General features: G+C 36.1%; 2 protein-coding genes and 3 long non-coding RNA genes across 6 annotated transcripts; all 5 read left to right on the top strand.

The window, feature by feature from the left end:
* The first annotated feature begins 6,241 nt into the window (after positions 1-6,241).
* Positions 6,242-6,967, top strand: LOC122523791. Its single transcript, XM_043645668.1, has one exon. The coding sequence runs from the start codon at positions 6,242-6,244 to the stop codon at positions 6,965-6,967; it is 726 nt and encodes a 241-aa protein (XP_043501603.1).
* Positions 6,968-7,276: 309 nt separating this feature from the next.
* LOC122523790 lies at positions 7,277-8,697 on the top strand. Its single transcript, XM_043645667.1, has 2 exons — positions 7,277-7,852; positions 7,957-8,697. The coding sequence occupies exons 1-2, from the start codon at positions 7,277-7,279 to the stop codon at positions 8,695-8,697; spliced, it is 1,317 nt and encodes a 438-aa protein (XP_043501602.1).
* A 3,894-nt stretch (positions 8,698-12,591) lies between these two features.
* LOC122523789 lies at positions 12,592-14,504 on the top strand. Of its 2 annotated transcripts, XR_006305377.1 has the most exons (3): positions 12,597-12,717; positions 12,795-12,980; positions 14,419-14,504. It is a non-coding gene; the product is annotated as an uncharacterized LOC122523789 (long non-coding RNA). The 2 variants fall into 2 exon arrangements; XR_006305376.1 differs by lacking the exon at positions 14,419-14,504 and having other exon boundaries at positions 12,592-12,717; positions 12,795-13,008.
* LOC122523788 lies at positions 14,051-14,316 on the top strand. The gene is made up of 2 exons (XR_006305375.1): positions 14,051-14,159; positions 14,268-14,316. It is a non-coding gene; the product is annotated as an uncharacterized LOC122523788 (long non-coding RNA).
* A 2,054-nt stretch (positions 14,505-16,558) lies between the features above and the next one.
* LOC122523787 lies at positions 16,559-17,832 on the top strand. Its single transcript, XR_006305374.1, has 2 exons — positions 16,559-17,118; positions 17,496-17,832. It is a non-coding gene; the product is annotated as an uncharacterized LOC122523787 (long non-coding RNA).

The raw sequence follows: 17,832 nt of genomic DNA, 5'->3' as shown, positions 1-17,832 counted from the left end.
TATTTCTAATCTTTTTTATTCTCTCATCTTTATTTTCCTTTTCATTATCCGTAAAATGTAGAAAGCTTGAAATATCAAAAAACCTTTCGCGTGGCATAGTGCTGGCAAAAATTGGAGTACTTATTGCATATCTTTTTGACCAATACATATGCATTTTCGGCTTCTTCATTTGCGATATCAAGATACATAATACAATCTAAGCTTTCATTTCATCAGAACTTACAGGAAACATCTTTTGGTTTTTTTTTGTTACACAACCTTCTTTTTCTATCACTTGTCTGGCATATCTATTCGTCTCTTCTACTATAGTGTTCCAAAAATCTTCATTCAAGACTTCTTTCAAAACATCTAAAAACGTAGGATTACCACCTAGTCTACGCAGGCTCAAAGGATTAATTCCAGATATTTCAGAAAAACTTTTTATATCGGCTATATTTTCTTCTTATTCCCAAATCCATTCCTCTGATTCACGAGAAGATTCACTATCACTGCTCGATAGACGTCTTGTGCGTCTTCGAAACCTTGATATTATATTAATACAAAAATTTAGTAATCTTTGATAGTATGATATCTCTCAAAACATGTTGGTACATGTAATGCAATTTTAATCTTTTTGCATTCCCACGTTGTCTCACTGCGTTTTTTTATGCTTTGTGCAAACTACACATCTTCGTTTTGGGTGTTGGTTCGACGGCGTAGGATCTATATGTTTGGGAAAATGACTCCACTTGTTAGTGGTAAATCTCCACTTGAGAACTGTCCTTTACGGTTGTAGTTCGGTAATGGTGTATTTTCCAATAATAATTCGGCTATTTTAATCTTATATTCTGCATATCCCTGTCTTTTTTTAATATTTATAATGTTATACAAAATGAAAGAGTTAAATAAAGCCATGTGAAACAGGTAAAAGAAAATTTTGCGATACCCCTTCATACACTTTCTCATCAGAGGAAAGCACGCTAACATTTGATCTTGTCGATCAACTCCTATCATCCCTTTGTTGTATTCGATGATACACTTTGGTTTCCGAGTAGGATTGTGTTGCTTTTTGATTTGCTCAGTAATTTCTACTGTTGTATGTTTTGTAGATAGAATAAAAACGTCTCGTTTATCTTTCCATTTTATTGCCAGTAATCCATTGCAGCTTCTCATTTCATATTCCCCTATTTTTAATTTTTTTTTCAAGAAATCTTTTGGAATATTTTTTCTGTTTGCGCGCACTGTTCCAATGACATTAGTTTGACTGTTGAGTAGAGTTACAAAAAGATCAGTCCCGATGTCGCTGAATGTAACTGTTTCCGCGTCGGGTAGTTCCTCCAACATCGTGTTGATGTACTTGAACCGGTTGAGTTGACTCTGGTATTTCAAGATGAGTTCGGTGAAGAGACGAGATGGTGAGTTTTGTCGTGTTGATCTTGAAGTGTCGACCGCGTTGGAGGTCGGAGGATGAGTGAGCCCAAAGCACTCCCCACCACTCGGTGGAGGGAGGAGCTTTATCGTCGGCTCTTGCGATGACGAAGTGAGTACGCTGCTGCCTTCCGCAACATCTGTTGAGATTTTCCCCGAAGTTGATTTCGACATTGCGAACCCCTGCTTGAGTATACCCGAAAATGAGCGTCACAGCTCTAGTGAACGTTAAACAGCGGATTCTGCGTGAGATTTACAAATGAGACGCCCGCAACAATCACGCCACCTACACGATCGCTAATTCTAACTTGTAGCGAATCTGGCTCGAAGGACCTAATGTTTGAAAAATCGCCCTGCTAATAATTCGCTGGGAACAAAGGGATTTGCGACAAAGGTCTTAAATGATTACACAAATTAAGTGCGTGGAAATACGCAATTTTCATCTTAACACTAGGTTTACGGATGTTTTTTGTATACCTATCTCTACGGCACCCATCAAATTGACGGATGAATGAAAATACACACTTTCTTTAAAAAACCGCTCTATTCAAGTAACTAAAAATTGCCTAATATTTGGTTTAACGTTTAAATAAAGTTTCAAGAAATAAAAAATCCTTTAAAAAATATCATGGAAACAATAACTGTTGATGATTGCAGTTGAAGTTCGTAAATCGCGCTGCGTGACGATTCAAGGCATACCGATCATAACGTGCTGCCTTCTCGCGTTCTTCTTCGATAAACTCTTCTTATCGCTCTTCGCGTGCACGTGGCACGAGTTCTTTCTACGCCGCTGCTTTGCATGATGCACAACGTTTCATCTAATTCTCTATTTTCTTTTGTGATATTAATAAATCGTATATCTATTGTAAAGTGTTCTACGTGGTAATCTACTGTTGCACCTCTCCCTGCAGCACCCTTCCCAACAAAAAAATCAATTAAATTTTAAATATGATTTTTTAATTGGATCAAAAACAAAATAAATCCACAAAGCTCAAAGGACAATCCAAAAAGAAGAAAAGAAAATATTAATGAATATCAAATAAATTACAATGAACGTATAAATACAAATGAATTTTAGATATCAACCAATAGTTTAGAAATTAAACAACAGATTGAAATTGATAAGTTGATTGATAAACATAAAACAGTTTTTGCTACAGATAAATATGATGTAGGAACGGATAGAAATTATGAAGCTCACATAGACCTAATAGTTAATAAATATTGTTACAAAAGACCGTACAGATGTTCCATAGAAGATAAAAGAGAAATAGAACAACAAATTATAAAATTATTAGAGAAAAACTAGATTAAGGAATCGTATAGTCCGTTTGCGGCTCCAGTTACTTTGGCATTTAACAAAGATGAAGAAAAAGAGCAAGGGTATGCGTAAATTTTCGGGAACTATACAAAATCGTTATCACTCAACCGCAACCGTTTCCGCTAATTGAAGATCTTAAAGTTAAGACCAGAATTTGCAAACTATTTTCAACACTCGACATAAACTCAGCTTTTTGGTCGATTCCTTTAAAGATTGCAGATAGACAGAAAATAGCTTCTGTAACTCAAGACGGACATTATTAATGGACGTGTTTACCATTTGGTTTGAAAATAGCACCAGCGATTTTCCAAAGAATTTTAAGTAATATAATAAGAAAACATAAAACATAAACTTGCTGATTTTTGTGTAAATTTCATTGACGACATTTTTGTTTTCTTTAGGGATTTTACAGAGCACATAGATCATTTGTTACGATTATTACAAGCAATTATGGATGAGGGCTTTAAATTAGAGTTTTCTAATATATATTTTTGCAGCAGATTCCGTCAAATATTTGGGCCATATAATAAAAAACAACTCAATCAGTCCACTGAAAGATAATATGGTCTCTATAAAAAATTTTCTACACCTAAAACAAGAAAAAATGTGCGTCAATTTTTGAGAAAGATTAATTTCTACGAAAAATATGTGCCAAATATTTCGACTGCATTAGAACCACTACATAAGTTACTAAGAAAGGAACAAAAGTTCATTTGATCGGAACAATGTCAGAAGGCATTTAATTATGAAAATACTACTCTGCTCCCAGCCAATTTTAATAACTTTTGATCCAAGTCTTTCAATATACATTTTCACCGACACGAGCTACAAGGTATTAGAGCCGTTTTGAAGCAAACACAATCAAATGGAGAACAAAAACCAGTGGCATATTTTTCGAAAAAGTTGAATGAAGCTCAGAAAAAAAAAGCAATTTATATAGAATGCTTAGCAATAAAAGAAGCAATAAGATATTGGCAACCTTGGCTCATCGGAAAAAAATTTACGGTATACACGGACCATAAGCCCTTAGAAAATATGAATATTAAGACTAGAACAGATGAAGATTTGGGAGATGTGATGTATTACTTATCGCAATATAATTTTAAAATTAAGTACAGTCCAGAGAAACACAATTTAGTGGCAGATTGTAAGCCGAAACCCGGTATTAGAATCTCATGAAAATAAAGATACAATTTTGAAAACTGCTAATTTTATAAAAGCGGAGGAGATTGAATGCGATCAAAAGCACAATACTGATCTACAAAATGCTAAAGATACGCTGATTTTCAAACGTAAAATGTATTATAAAAAAGTAAGGAAAAAAGAAAAAATTATTCTTTCAGAAAGTTTCAGTAACGAATTTATAAAGAAAATACATTCGCTCTATTGTCACATAGGAACAAAACAAATGAAAGCAAAAATGAAACCATTTTATGTAGCAAAGAATCTAGATCAAAATATAAAAAGAATTTGTGAAAATTGTGAAATCTGTAGAAAGAACAAATCGAGAGGAGGATATAAAATTGGATTGATGTCACATTTGGGTCCGGCTACTTATCCGTATGAGATAGTTTCTATAGACACGATTGGAGAATTCGGGGACTCCCGTTCAACAAAGTAATATTTACACTTACTTGTTGACCACTTCACGAGATATGCTCATATTCTGATATCAAGAACTCAAAATGCAAAAAATTTCATACGATTAATACGGAGTATAACAGCAGACAATAAAATAGGTATGATCTTGTCAGATCAATATCCGAGCATTAATTCAGAAGAATTTAAAAACTTTTTAAACAAAAAGAACATTATATTAACATTTACGGCAGTGAAACACCTTTTTCTAATGAATTGAATGAGAGGTTAAATCAAACCATAGTAAACAAGATTAGATGTAAGATAAATGAGAAAAGAGAAAAAACTGCTTGGACTACAATAGCACATGAATGTTTTGGAAAATATAATAGAACCGTCTAATTAATAAGTTAACTGTCAGTTTTAACATGGAGTGCAAAAATAAGCATTTTGACACATTTTACTTTTTTTTTTTCATAAAGGCTAGAAAGCGGCTGTGGCTCACAAAGAGATATCTGAAGTTTATGATGTTGATTGTTTAACAGAACGAAATTGTTAGAATTGGTTTAAAAATTTCGTTCTGGAGATTTCTCACTGAAAAATGACCAACGTTCTGGTCAACCTTCTGGAGTTGATGAGGACAAAATGAAAGCGATAATTGAATCGAATCGTCACATAACTGTGCAAAAATTGCAAAACGGTTAAATGTATAACACACTCAACAATTGAAAATCATATAAGACGTCTTTGACTTGTTAAGATCGATATTTGGGTTCCGCACGAATTAAAAGAAATTCACCCAACACAACGAATCAATGTTTGTGATACGCATTTCAAACGTAATGCAATCGACCTTTTTTGAAACGAATTATCACTGGCGATGAAAACTGGATTTTCTACAATAACGTTAATCCAAAAAGATTGTTCCGTCATTTATCGGAACAGTAGGAGTAAAATTATACAACGGAGGATTTGGATAAGATACGCATTTACAAAGATGCCCGACCGAGGACTATGCAAAGAAATAGAGAGTATTTGTTTAGGACCTTTGGGTTTTCTTGCGTCGGCATCTATTCATAGAGTATAAAGAACAAACATAGCAATCGCCAGGGAATCTTATTTCGAATTCCTAGAAACTGTAACGCAGTATATTTTATCAGATATCCCCACTCCAAGGTCGCATCGGAGCCCCTTGGTGGGATGTATCGTTGAGGGGGGGGAGAGGGCAGTTACATTTTAGACCAAAAAGAGTTAGTTGTCCATACTCGCTAGGCGGAATCACATCCAAGTGATCCGAGCAGCATTCAATACATTACACAAATACAACTAGTCAGTAACCCGAGGTTATTGCTAGTACTAAGCATCAAAGTTAGCATAGATCAGTATACAAGGCCCAAGCACCATACTGATCTCTTGGAAACGAGTATTAATAAATATTCACATTTCATTACAAGTTGAAGTGTTTATTTGGATCAACTCCTTCCGTCCTTACAACGCGGAAGTGGAAAGAGACAGCAGTCTTTTTCCTAGCAAAGTGAGAAAGCGCGTGCACGAAAGCGTGCACAGTACGGGAGTGGGAACCAGCACTACCGTACAACTGTACATTTGGTTCTGCGAGTTGGATCAATCGCATTAAATGGTCCTTCGAGCCGGATCAATCGTACATTAAATGGTCCTTCGAGCCGGAGCGCTCTACGAAAGGTCGCGAACGATCAGCAAGCAAGTTCGTGAATTCAATCAACGAGAGCAGCAATAGCATCAACGCCGAGGAAGAATAGGAAAACGCAGGAAGAGGCAATACACGGTATCCAGCCACGCAGCATCAACACGAGCATCTGCCGTCGGACGGTATCGTTATTGGTAACAGGTCAGTCTCTTTTCCTTCTTAGCCTATCCTTCTCCTTCATTTAATATTGCTACTATCTCGGTACAAACATGGCTGAGCAATTAAGAGATTTACACATTAAAGGGGGTCAGATTAAGGCATATATGACTAGGGCAAAGAGTCATATTGATAAACTAGCACAAACGCGTAGTACACCCCGCCTCAGGTTTCGTCACGATGAGATCTTGGTCAAATTGCGTGAATTCGAAGAAGTGCAAACCAAAATCGAACTAATTGATGATACATCCGATCACAGTGTGGAACGTGAATCTTTTGAAGACGCGCTTTTTACAATCATCGGCAACATCGACGAATTATTGGAAGATTGGTCGAATTCAGCGCATTCCGCGTCGACGAATGCACCTTCTCCGACGCAATCACAATTATCCGCGGGTTCTAACGGGCATATCAGGTTGCCGAAAATAGAATTACCACAATTCGGTGGATCGTACGAAGAGTGGTATTCATTTCGCGATACTTTTAAGTCACTAATACATGAAAACTCGTCGTTATCGTCGATCCAAAAGTTCCATTATCTTCGCTCGTCACTAAAAGGCGAGGCGGCGGACATAACGCGGGCATTAACGATTTCGGACGTAAATTACGAAGAAGCGTGGAAATTGCTACAAAATAGGTACGACAACAAACGTAGGATAGTGCATTCTCATATAAGGGGTATCATGGATATATCTAAGATTCAAAAGGAAAATAGCGTTGCGCTGCGCCAATTAGTTGACGCTGCCTCAAGAAACACAAGGGCACTTAGTGCACTGTAAAGGCTGGTCAATCAGTCGGATGACTTACTGGTATACACGGTGGTAGACAAGTTAGACGTGAAAACGAACGAAGAGTGGGAAAGCAAGCTTTCACCGTCGGAAGTGCCCACCTTCGCACAATTAATGGAATTCCTGACGCACCGGTGTCAGGTATTAGAAGCAATCGCAAAACCACCAATGCCGCTCGTGACGAATCACAACCGACCGAAACCGCGCCAAGCATTGTCTTCGCAGGTAACTACAAACATACTGGCGTGTCCGATATGCAAGGAAAGCCACCAGCGTTACAAATGCGAAAGGTTCAGGAAGATGCCAGTTAGGGATAGCGTCTCCGAGGCAAGGAAAAAAAGGTTATGCCTTAATTGCTTGCGGTCGACGAATCATTTTGCCATCGAATGCAATGCGAGTCGGTGTAAGGTGTGCAACCGGAAACATAACACCTTACTACATACCCAGTCAGAACCGTCGCAGGGTTCCACGGCCGTCGCTAACGAACGTGGCGAGTCAGACAGCGAAGCGGCGGTTGCAAACATAGGTCGCGGGTTAAAGGCAGCATCTCATCGGGAGGCGTTGCTTTTAACAGCCAAGGTCAAGCTATTAGACGTAAATGGAAAACCAATAACCGTTCGGGCATTATTGGATTCGGGGTCCCAAGTAAACATAATAACGCGTAACTTAGCGCAGCGTCTAAGGTTGCAATCAAAGGAATTCCGAGCGTCGATCGCCGGAATTGGTCAAATGACGACACAACCGCTACATCAAATGGAGGTTGTGCTCAAGTCCAACTACAATAATTACCGGAGAAAAATAGATTGTGTAATATTAAATTCAATTACAAAAAAATTACCAGCCGTATCTATGGACGGGAATAAATTGCGATTCCCGGTAATATAAGGTTAGCGGACCCCGCATTCTACGAAAGTGCGAATATCGACGTGTTATTGGGAATAGAGGTCTATCTAGAGATCTTATGTACGGGCCAAATACAGGCAACGCGTTCGCATCCAACGTTGCAAAAAACGCAGTTGGGATGGATGGTAGGCGGCTGTTTGCGTGATGTAAAGGACAGCCCCAAGGAGGTAGCATGTAACATCGCTACGCAAGTACAGGATGTTGACCAGTTGGTGTCGCGGTTTTGGGAACTGGATAACGTCGCGGATGTTCTTCCGTTAACAGAGCAGGAACGGTACTGCGAAGAGCATTTCAAGAGAACGTACAGACGTGACGCAGACGGTCGATTCGTGGTGCGCCTCCCCATCATAGAAGAAAAGATAGTAAGTCTCCAGGATAATAGGACCGCGGCGTTGAATCGGTTTTTCTTCCTAGAGCGCAAGTTAGCTAAAAATCCAACATTGCGAGATGCGTACTCAAGCTTTATAAAAGAATACAGGGATTTAGAGCACTTGCGGACGTTACCAGAAGATAAAGCAACTCCGCTAAGTACTTACTACATACTACATCATGCAATTTTAAACGAGAAAAGTGCAACGACAAAGTTGCGTGTGGTATTTGACGCGTCGGCCAAGTCGAAGTCAGGCATATGGTTAAACGACACATTGGCCATAGGACCAAATATACAGGATGATTTATTTTCGATAATAGCGAGGTTTAGAACATACGCGTACGTGATAACAGCGGACATTCAAAAATGTATAGACAGATCCGTGTCGACGAATCGCAGGTTAGCCTACAGAAGATATTCTGGCGTGATGATGTGCGAAACCCAGTGAGCACGTGTGAGCTACTAACTCTAACGCACGGTACGGCGTCGGCGTCATTTTTGGCTACGCGGTGTCTAAAAAAGATAGCGGATTTGGAGGAGGGAAATCATCCGATAGGCGCGAGTTATATGATTCGGTCTCTAGGCATCTGGTTGCCGAGCGGCCAACGTCCTTATCATCATAGGTAGACTAAACATCCTCGATGCCCGAGCAAGGCGACTTGAGATAAAGGGCCGTGCAATTGGAATGCGATGGAGGGGGGGCACAAGGAAGTGCTTACCATCACTTCTCTCGTACCGGCGACGAACCACTCTCTGTCGGGCATTCAATCTGTAACGACGTATTAATCAGTAAAAGTATTTTAACCAACTTCTTTTAGTTCGATTATTTACTCACTTACCTGAACAAAATAAATCATTCGTTATTACTTACGTGTGTGAATTCATACCTCGTACACTGTAACATAACTCGCGTGATTAGCGCTATTGTCGCATTGTTAAAGTATATCGTTCTTATTGTACAGTTGATTTTAGTCGAAAAGCTAGGAGTTTAATGTCCGGGTAATTAGATTGGCCACATAATCCATGAACATTCGTTAATGAGCTCTCGAAGGAAGCGGTTGTTTTGTCTACAGAAAGAAGTCTCGAGTTTCTTTGGCTTCTCCGCTGATTGATATATAATACGGTAAGACTTTAAAGATATATTTTATTTATATATATATTTTTTTATGGAAAAATTTGTTCGAATTTTAAGTAGATTTTTGTTAATATTTTAATTAAATAATATACTAAATTTTGGGGTAATTAGCTATAATTTACAATTTTCTTTTATTATTACTTTATATAAGCACTTATGTTATCTTAAGGTGGTTTTTTTTATATTTTGAAACAACAATAATTTATTGTTTCGTGACTCTCTCTAATATTATATTTCATTTAATAATTATATTCTTGCAACTTTTTTCTATAGCGTGTAACACACATTCCTATGTTATGTATGTATATTTATTAGTAGTTTTCGTAGATTAAAAAATAATTTATTTATTTTATTAAGAACTACTTTCTTTCTTTGCCTTTCGTAGGAACTCGTTTTTATATATTTAATATTGCTCATACGTTAAATATATCAGAAAATTGTATCTGAAATCTGACTAATTATGATTATACAAATTATCAGTTTGCGTCTATGAAAAATGTAGCCTCTTTGTTTCGTATTTGTTTATAGTTATATACTTTATATTTTCCAAGGATTATCAAAGACAGATTATTATAAAATAGAAATGGTAGATGAATATGTTTTACGCATTTATCAAGGCTATTTTTAAGTATATATGTGAACTATAAAGACTTTTCTTACGAAATTCTAAGGTTACTTTTCTTTTATTCGCGGTTATTGCTTTCTTTTTATTTTTAGTTTTCTCGTGTAGGAACTCGTGAGCACGTTAACGAATAATAAAGGAGACTTTCTAATGTTTATTGTTTTTATTGTCTGATGCTTTTGATTACTTTGATTTGTTCTTTTTTTTTTATTCGTAACTCATAGAAATTCATCGTAGTTTGTTGAATAATTTAACACTTAATTAAAACAAAATATTAATTTTACCAATAATGTATAATTTTATGAGAAATGATAATAATATGAAATAATTGTAAATAACCTTGGTAATAATAATGCCGTCATATTAACTTAATAGCAAATGCAGTTGTGATTTAAATCATTATTAATTCTGAATATCAATAAATTAATAATGCCTAAATATTAATAATTCTAATTAATGTTATTTAATAAATTCATATTAACACTTTGACGTCCGAGCGTTTCGAAAAAGTTTCTTCGCTTAGCGCCGGCAGCGCTATTACGGATTACTTCGCTCACGCCCGACCGTTCTCTTACTGCAGTGGCTCCCAAACTTTTTTGATCCATGGACCCTTTTTTATAGTCAAAAGTTGTCCACGGACCTTCAAGTGAGAAAGCTACTATAAAGCATAGGACAAAAATTTAAAAAAAAATTGTTGAAGAAGTATTTATTGAAATTATAACTTTTGTTTAAAATTAAATAGAAAAAATTAATGACTTTGATGAACGTGATGAGATTTTATCAGTATATTTATGTCTGGTTCGATGTTTGTGAAAGCAACCGCGAATCCCCACGAGCACTATTTTATAGTCGGTTTCTTTTTTTTGTGATGAGATTCATAACGGCACTGAATCCACGTTCTACTGAATAGGAAGACGGGAAAACAGTCAACAACTTCTGTTCAGTAACCTATAACGCAGGATAAAAAATTAGGATTTGTTTTTATAACCAGAATTTGTGGTATCCTTGAAACATTGGTTTAAGTTTTTTATTTGTAGATATTTTTTTATATTAATAATTAAACCTTGCGCGGACCTCTTTGGAGCTTAGGAACTTTGGAGCGACAAAGTAAATCAATTTAAAATTTTTACATTTAGTTTAAGTATTAGGAAAGAAAAATTTTATCAAATTTTTATTCTCTTCGTAACATTTCTCATTGCTCCTAAACATCCTTAACACTAGGTTTACGAACATTTCTTATATACCTATCTGTACGAACACGCGTTATATGTTAAAAACACACATTTCTTCAAACCATAACAATAAAGGACAGAATTTCTTATATCTCTACCTATCAGAAAAACATATTTACTTATTCTAGAAATATCTAATAAATTTGTTTATATAGAAAACGCATTTATCGTATCCTAGAAATACCAATTTGAATATTCATATTTTAACCGTCTCTTGTCTTTATACACTTATTCACACCTTTATTTATACATTTTCCCTAATCCTACATATAACTATATTTATTTAAACACGTATATTGAATGTAATTTAATATAATATGATAAAGTATAGTGGAATAGAATTGTAAGTGTCGATAGTCTTCTCCCCCCCGAATCATTAATTAATTACTGTCGTATCTTTCACTGTTTTTCGTCGTAATTTTGAACTAAAACTTTGTACGTTTTACTTAACTAAAACAATCCTTACTCGTTGTACTTCTTAACATCTCATTCTAATTCATTGTACTTCGTAACGTAACATAACATAATCTAATTTAAGATTTATTAGTATTAATTTTATTAAGTTTAATAGTATTAGTGTTTAATTTGATATAATTGTTAAGAAAAATTAGGATATTGATAAATATTTTTATCCTTAACAGCATACACATTACTTTAAACCATACTCTCTTAACTTTAAACCATACATTTTACTTTAAACCTTACAATCTACTTCTAAACCTTACATTTTACTTAAAATCTTCTTATTTACTTTAAATCTTGCTTTTATCTGTTCCTTTATTGACTATATATATAAGAATCAGCCTGACGATCTCTCATGCGCTCGCGTTTCATTCCACAATTTTTCTTTTTTTTGTGTCTTTTTCTTATTGATCTCGTAGGTCTAGGATACAATACGCACACGCACGCATGCACGCACGCATACACACATATACAAACAAACGATCGTACTTACAATCGTGCTCTAAAATATAAGCACGAAAGGACACGGTCTAGTCCATCTCCTTAAGTTTCATACAGCCAATTCTTTTTTTTTTACGGTCATATGAGACATGGCAATCTATAAAACCGCGATTGTTCTTATAATTTTTATTTTTTTTTCTTATTCTTATTTTTTTTTGTTTCATTAAAATATAATTTTAATTAAAATATAATAATTGCTACTTCACGAGAACGAATTGATTTATCCGATCTAACTGTGTTTATTAAACTATTTCATTCGAAAATATTTGTACATTAAAACGTGGGACATTCTCTCGCATTCATCGAATTATCGTTATTTTTATTTAATTATTATGCAGCTATAGTACAATGGTGTCGTAACCGCAATGTCTCTTCACCCTTCTTCTTATTTAACAGTCTCCCAAAAAAGTAACTGACAATATGAACGCATCTGTGTTTGCAAGTGATCCTTCAAAACTCTTAATACTAAACGTATAAAGAGCATCATCGCGTTTTGACTGTCGAATGTAACTAATTGTAAGTGATAATAAACTCTATCAAGCGTAAAGAATGATCTGTTAAAACTGTCTTTGATAAATTTTTTATTTTTGCAGCTATATATTAATAACGTTACCGTTAAGATACTGGTCGTCACTAAGGAAAAGGAATCACTAGAAATAAACCCAATCACTTATTCTCTGCGACAGTCAACCAGAATCATTGCTGTGAGAAGCCCATGACAATGAAGTCAAAGTAAAACCGCAGTACATCAAAATACAATCGAATACGCTCAAATGAAGGTGAGTGAGTGAGTGAGTGAAAGTGAAAGTGAAAGAGAGAAAGAGAGAGAGAACACTGGAATAGGGAGAGTTATCGGATCTTTTTCTATACTATCGAATACACGTGATCTAAACGATAATAAAATAATTTTTAAGATTTGTAGAATGCTATTACATACTTTATATTTCCTCTTTTATTTCAAATAACTGTAAGAAGAAATAATATAAATATAGAATTGATTCTTTGACGTGTTTGCATAAAAATAAAATAAAATAGATTAAATGAACAGAAATGAAACCACGATGATAGAACGCAGCAGTCATTGTGAGCTTTGGGGATTGAATATATAAATGCTCTCCCTACTCGCTATGCCCAAATCTAAAGAGTAACAACCTCCCCGCATTACGTTACCTTACATTACGTTACATAATATTATCGTTAATAATAAAATGTTTCTTATTTCATAACTTTATACATACTATGTATAATTATTATGCAATGCTTAAGTTACACATTATTTATCGATACAACTACCTGACGCGAACATCGCATTTACATAACCTTAATAAACTGCCTCTTTATTTTACGGGAGCACGAAGCGATAGGGGTTCTTTTTTTTGTATATATTTTTTTGTTTTTTCTTTTTATGAATTTCTCTACTAGTTTGCGTATACATATAGATATATACACATCCGAATGTCGAGAGATCTCTATACGATTTATACCTTAGTTGAATTTTATTTTTGCTTTAGTTTTGTTTATATAGTTTCATTTCGTTTCGTTATGTTTTGTTTTTCCTTATTGCACACACATTCATATACCATATGATTTACTTTGCGAGCATCGCGCTCCTGCGAATACACTGCTATTACACATCAGTTGAAAAAAAAATTCAATCACACGCACTAGGTGAGAGACATTCGTTGAACTATAAACGTAAATTTGATTTCAAATTTAAAAAAAACTGTCGCATTCAAATGTTCATTGTACGCTATTTAAATATAATAAAATTTTTTTATTTTTCTTATTTATTCTTAAATAAGTTTCATTAAAAAATGTTTCTTTGCAGAAAGCCAGATGACAGCAAATACCAGTTTAATAGGTGGTTCATATTAAAGTAGCACATTTGTCTCGAGGACAAGCAGCAGCCATCTAATATACCAGGATTTTAATTGGTATATTAGGGAGTCTAAATACAGGTATATAAATATATATATATATATATATATATATATATATATATATATATATATATGTTATATGTTGAATTTTTTTTCAACTGATGTGTAATAGCAGTGTATTCGCAGGAGCGCGAGGCTCGCAAAGTAAATCATATGGTATATGAATATGTGTGCATTGAGGAAAAACAAAACGGAACGAAACGAAATGAAACTAAACAAAACTAAAGCAAAAATAAAATATGTATATATATATATATGTTGGATTTATTAATCATAGGACAAATGTACAATTTTCGTGCGAACGACCTAATAGTATTTGGTGATGGCTAAAAGATATCAGAATTGCGAAGAGCCAAGACAGTACAAAATGCGAGTGCATTATATAATGCGTCAGTCCCACACAACTCCGGTGAGATGGTAATTTTTATTTTGTAGTTAAGGAGGATGATCCAGTGACATTTATTGGGCACGATCGATGTCAACATTGTTACCAACCACTCAATATGAGAATAAGTGTTTGCTGAAAATATTGCCGAATATCGACGATGATGCCACGTGCCTTCCTCCCTTTTTACTTACATTATTCTTCCACTCTTTTCATTATGAGTCTTCTTCCTAATCCTCCACTTCTTCACCTTCACCTTCCGCTTCATCTCCTTCTTCCAAATCTTCCTCTCCTTCTGGAATGTCATCTTCTTTGTCGTCTTCTTCTCCATCACCATCTACCTTTTCCTCTTCTCCTACTTCCTCCTCAATTTCTTCTTCTTCTATGTCACTATCACCATTCTCTTCCTTCTTTTGCTTTTTGGCCTCGTCATTTCTCTCCTCGGCCAGCCTCTTGGTTCCCTCGATCTCACACTTCGCGTCGGCAGAAGCTTTGTCGTGATGAATTCTTTTATATTTGATTCGCCTTAACTTGGAATCCTGAGATGCTTCTAGATGCTTTGATAATACCGATCACAACGTTGGAACTTTATCCAAAGCCATCCGGCTACAATACGTATCACAGCTTAGGTAGAATAGCTATCTACACGCCGGAGGAGAAACTAAGCTATGAAGGTCGGACGAAAATATTAAAAAGTGCCTCAAAAATATCAGCTGCAACGATAGCGTCACAGACCATAGTCGAATCATACCATGGACAGGCCATTCGAACGGATCGGAAAATATCGAGTACGCTGATACAAGGAAACTCTTTTCCATAGATTCGCCTGTATTGCCAGCCGCATACTCGACATATCTATGGGCAAAGCACTGCAACATAGAAAATGTACGAGTTGGAGAGGTTTTATGGAGGTTTTAACGACGGATAACACTAATGATGTTTCCAAAGTTGTTTGTCTGCCTCTTATCAATCAGCCTTCTTCCAATATGAGCACTATCAACACAGCTTTACGCACCGCTCTAGTTGAGACTCGTCGAATTAATCAGAAAATGTGTTTCGAAACATTCGACCAACCATTGTACTATAAAGCTTGTGCGATTGTTGCTGCATCACAATATACTGAAAAACGTTGTGGTTCGCTTGCTCATGTCCTACTTGGGCTCAATCGGTCACATTATGAATGGCAGCGGACTTGAAGACATCTGGGCAGTAACATACGCTCCAGCATCAGTGAAAAAGATGTTGACGGGGCATGCTTATGCTCGTGCGATGCGTGCTCATATCCTTGACATTTATCAATCTGGGAGTAATGATCTGCCGTGAAATCGAAGGTGAAATACGTCAACAATACGACGAAGACGTTAAAGCTTTTCTCCAAAGTTGGTGTACAGAACCTCCGACTATCGGCGATTGTCAATCGGATCCTTCGATTACTTCGATTACTTCGATTACTGCGAACTTGACTACACAATTGGCAATTTTAAAAAATCGAGGACCTACAGCACAACTATGGGTGCAATACTTTGAGTGTGCAAAGTATTAAAGCCGTACATTTTACAAAACCAAACTTCCATCCGCAATATGACCTTTGTCATTGATGGCGGATTCCTCCTGCAAAACATCTGCTGGCCGCATGGAGCATCCTTTAAAAGAATTTGCGAATAATACTACTCGAATATTATCCAAAAATACGGAGAAAATCCTTCGGTCGTCTTTGATGGATACACCGAGGAATATGTAGGAATAAAATCGTACGAAAGATACCGCCGACGACAACGGAACATGGCACCGGATGTCGAGTTAAAAGAGAGCACAATAGTGACTTTAAGTCAAAAAAGGTTTCTCTCCAATGTTAAGAACAAAATGAAACTGGTGCAGATGCTGTCGGAATATTTATGTATGCACGGTCTCAACGTGAAACTTGCAAAAGAAGATGCCGACGCGCTTATAGCGAAGACAGCGATAGAGCTGAAACAAAATACGGGCCGCGAAGTGGCAGTTGTCGGTACTGACACCGACCTGCTGGTTTTGTGATCGGCTTATCAGATTGCAGTCCTCTGTATTTTTACAAGATATCGCCAGGTGGTAAAAAAAATACTTTGTATTGTACGGAAGACCACGCACATCTGAAGCCGTATATTTTATTTGCCCACGCATTCGCTGGATGTGACACGAGTGCCATGTACGGAAAAGGAAAGAAGAGCGTCATCTCCATTCTGCAAAAGAATAACCATCTGCAGACTGCTGTAAAAATGTTCTACAACGCTGCGAGTACAATGGAGAGTCTGTGTGAATGTGCAGAACAAATAATTGCACATTTATACAGCTTCAAAAATCCAAATCAGTCGCTCAGTGATGCTCGGTACGAAAAATTTACATCGCTGGTCGTGCACATCAACGTGGATATTCGATTGGCGGCTTTACCTCCAACGCAACTCGTCCTGCGAGAAGACGTGAGACGCACATTCTATCAAGTGCAATCGTGGTTGGGAAACAACTTGAATGCACGGGATTGGGGCTGGAAGCGAACTACAACAATGATGGTTCCTGTCATGAATACTGAGTTCAGCGCCTGATAATTTGTTGAAAATGGTAGGTTCTAAAATAAATTTGAATAAACTAAATAATTCAATGGTGAAACAAGTCGAATGAGTTAATTCTTGAAAATTAAAAATCCTATAATTTTGTAAAATATGAACCATATAGCGTTTCTCTTGTAAATTGAACACCAACGTTACCTTTGTTATACTTGATTCGAAGAAGAAAACAAAAATTAGTACGATATTTGGAATTTGGCAAAAATAATATATTGCAATAATTTTTTTAAAAATTCACGAATATTTAAAGTCTATACCGTTCGACTAATTTTCGCGAATTTGGAACGAACTGTACAAAAAATCATATACATTCTCTGCGCACGCAAATTCTTAATCTTTTTCCTTACATGTTTCCTACATGTCTATGTTTAGGTACAGTGTGTGTGCACGGGAGAGTGCAAGACTTTTCGATGCAGCTGCCAAAAAACTGGGCTGCTTTGTACTCAAATGTGCAAATACTGTGGAGGACAATCGTGCTCCAACTTTTCAATCAGCACAGACAAGGATTTAGCAGAGATTCCAGCAGAAAAAAAACACGAGGATGACGAGGATATCGCTAGAAATAAATTTCTCGATATAGTCGAAGAATTGGACCCCGAGGTTTCTGATTACGAGGAATTTTACGAGAATGAGCAGGAAGACGATGTAGAAATCGAATACCCTTTAGAAGCGATGTAGATAAATAATTAGATTTCGTGTTTCATAAAAA

The sequence above is a fragment of the Polistes fuscatus genome, unplaced genomic scaffold (assembly GCF_010416935.1).
Source record: "Polistes fuscatus isolate 324 unplaced genomic scaffold, CU_Pfus_HIC Scaffold65, whole genome shotgun sequence".
NCBI lineage: Eukaryota > Metazoa > Arthropoda > Insecta > Hymenoptera > Vespidae > Polistes > Polistes fuscatus.
This window is presented reverse-complemented; position numbering and strand designations above follow the sequence as displayed.

Bases quoted from the DNA above. Each gene is read 5' to 3' on its own strand.
- LOC122523790 (XM_043645667.1), top strand. From the start codon at position 7,277: ATGCCAGTTAGGGATAGCGTCTCCGAGGCAAGGAAAAAAAGGTTATGC. The intron at 7,853-7,956 runs GTAATATAAGGT...GGCCAAATACAG, and splicing joins GGAATAAATTGCGATTCCCG to GCAACGCGTTCGCATCCAAC.
- LOC122523791 (XM_043645668.1), top strand. From the start codon at position 6,242: ATGGCTGAGCAATTAAGAGATTTACACATTAAAGGGGGTCAGATTAAG.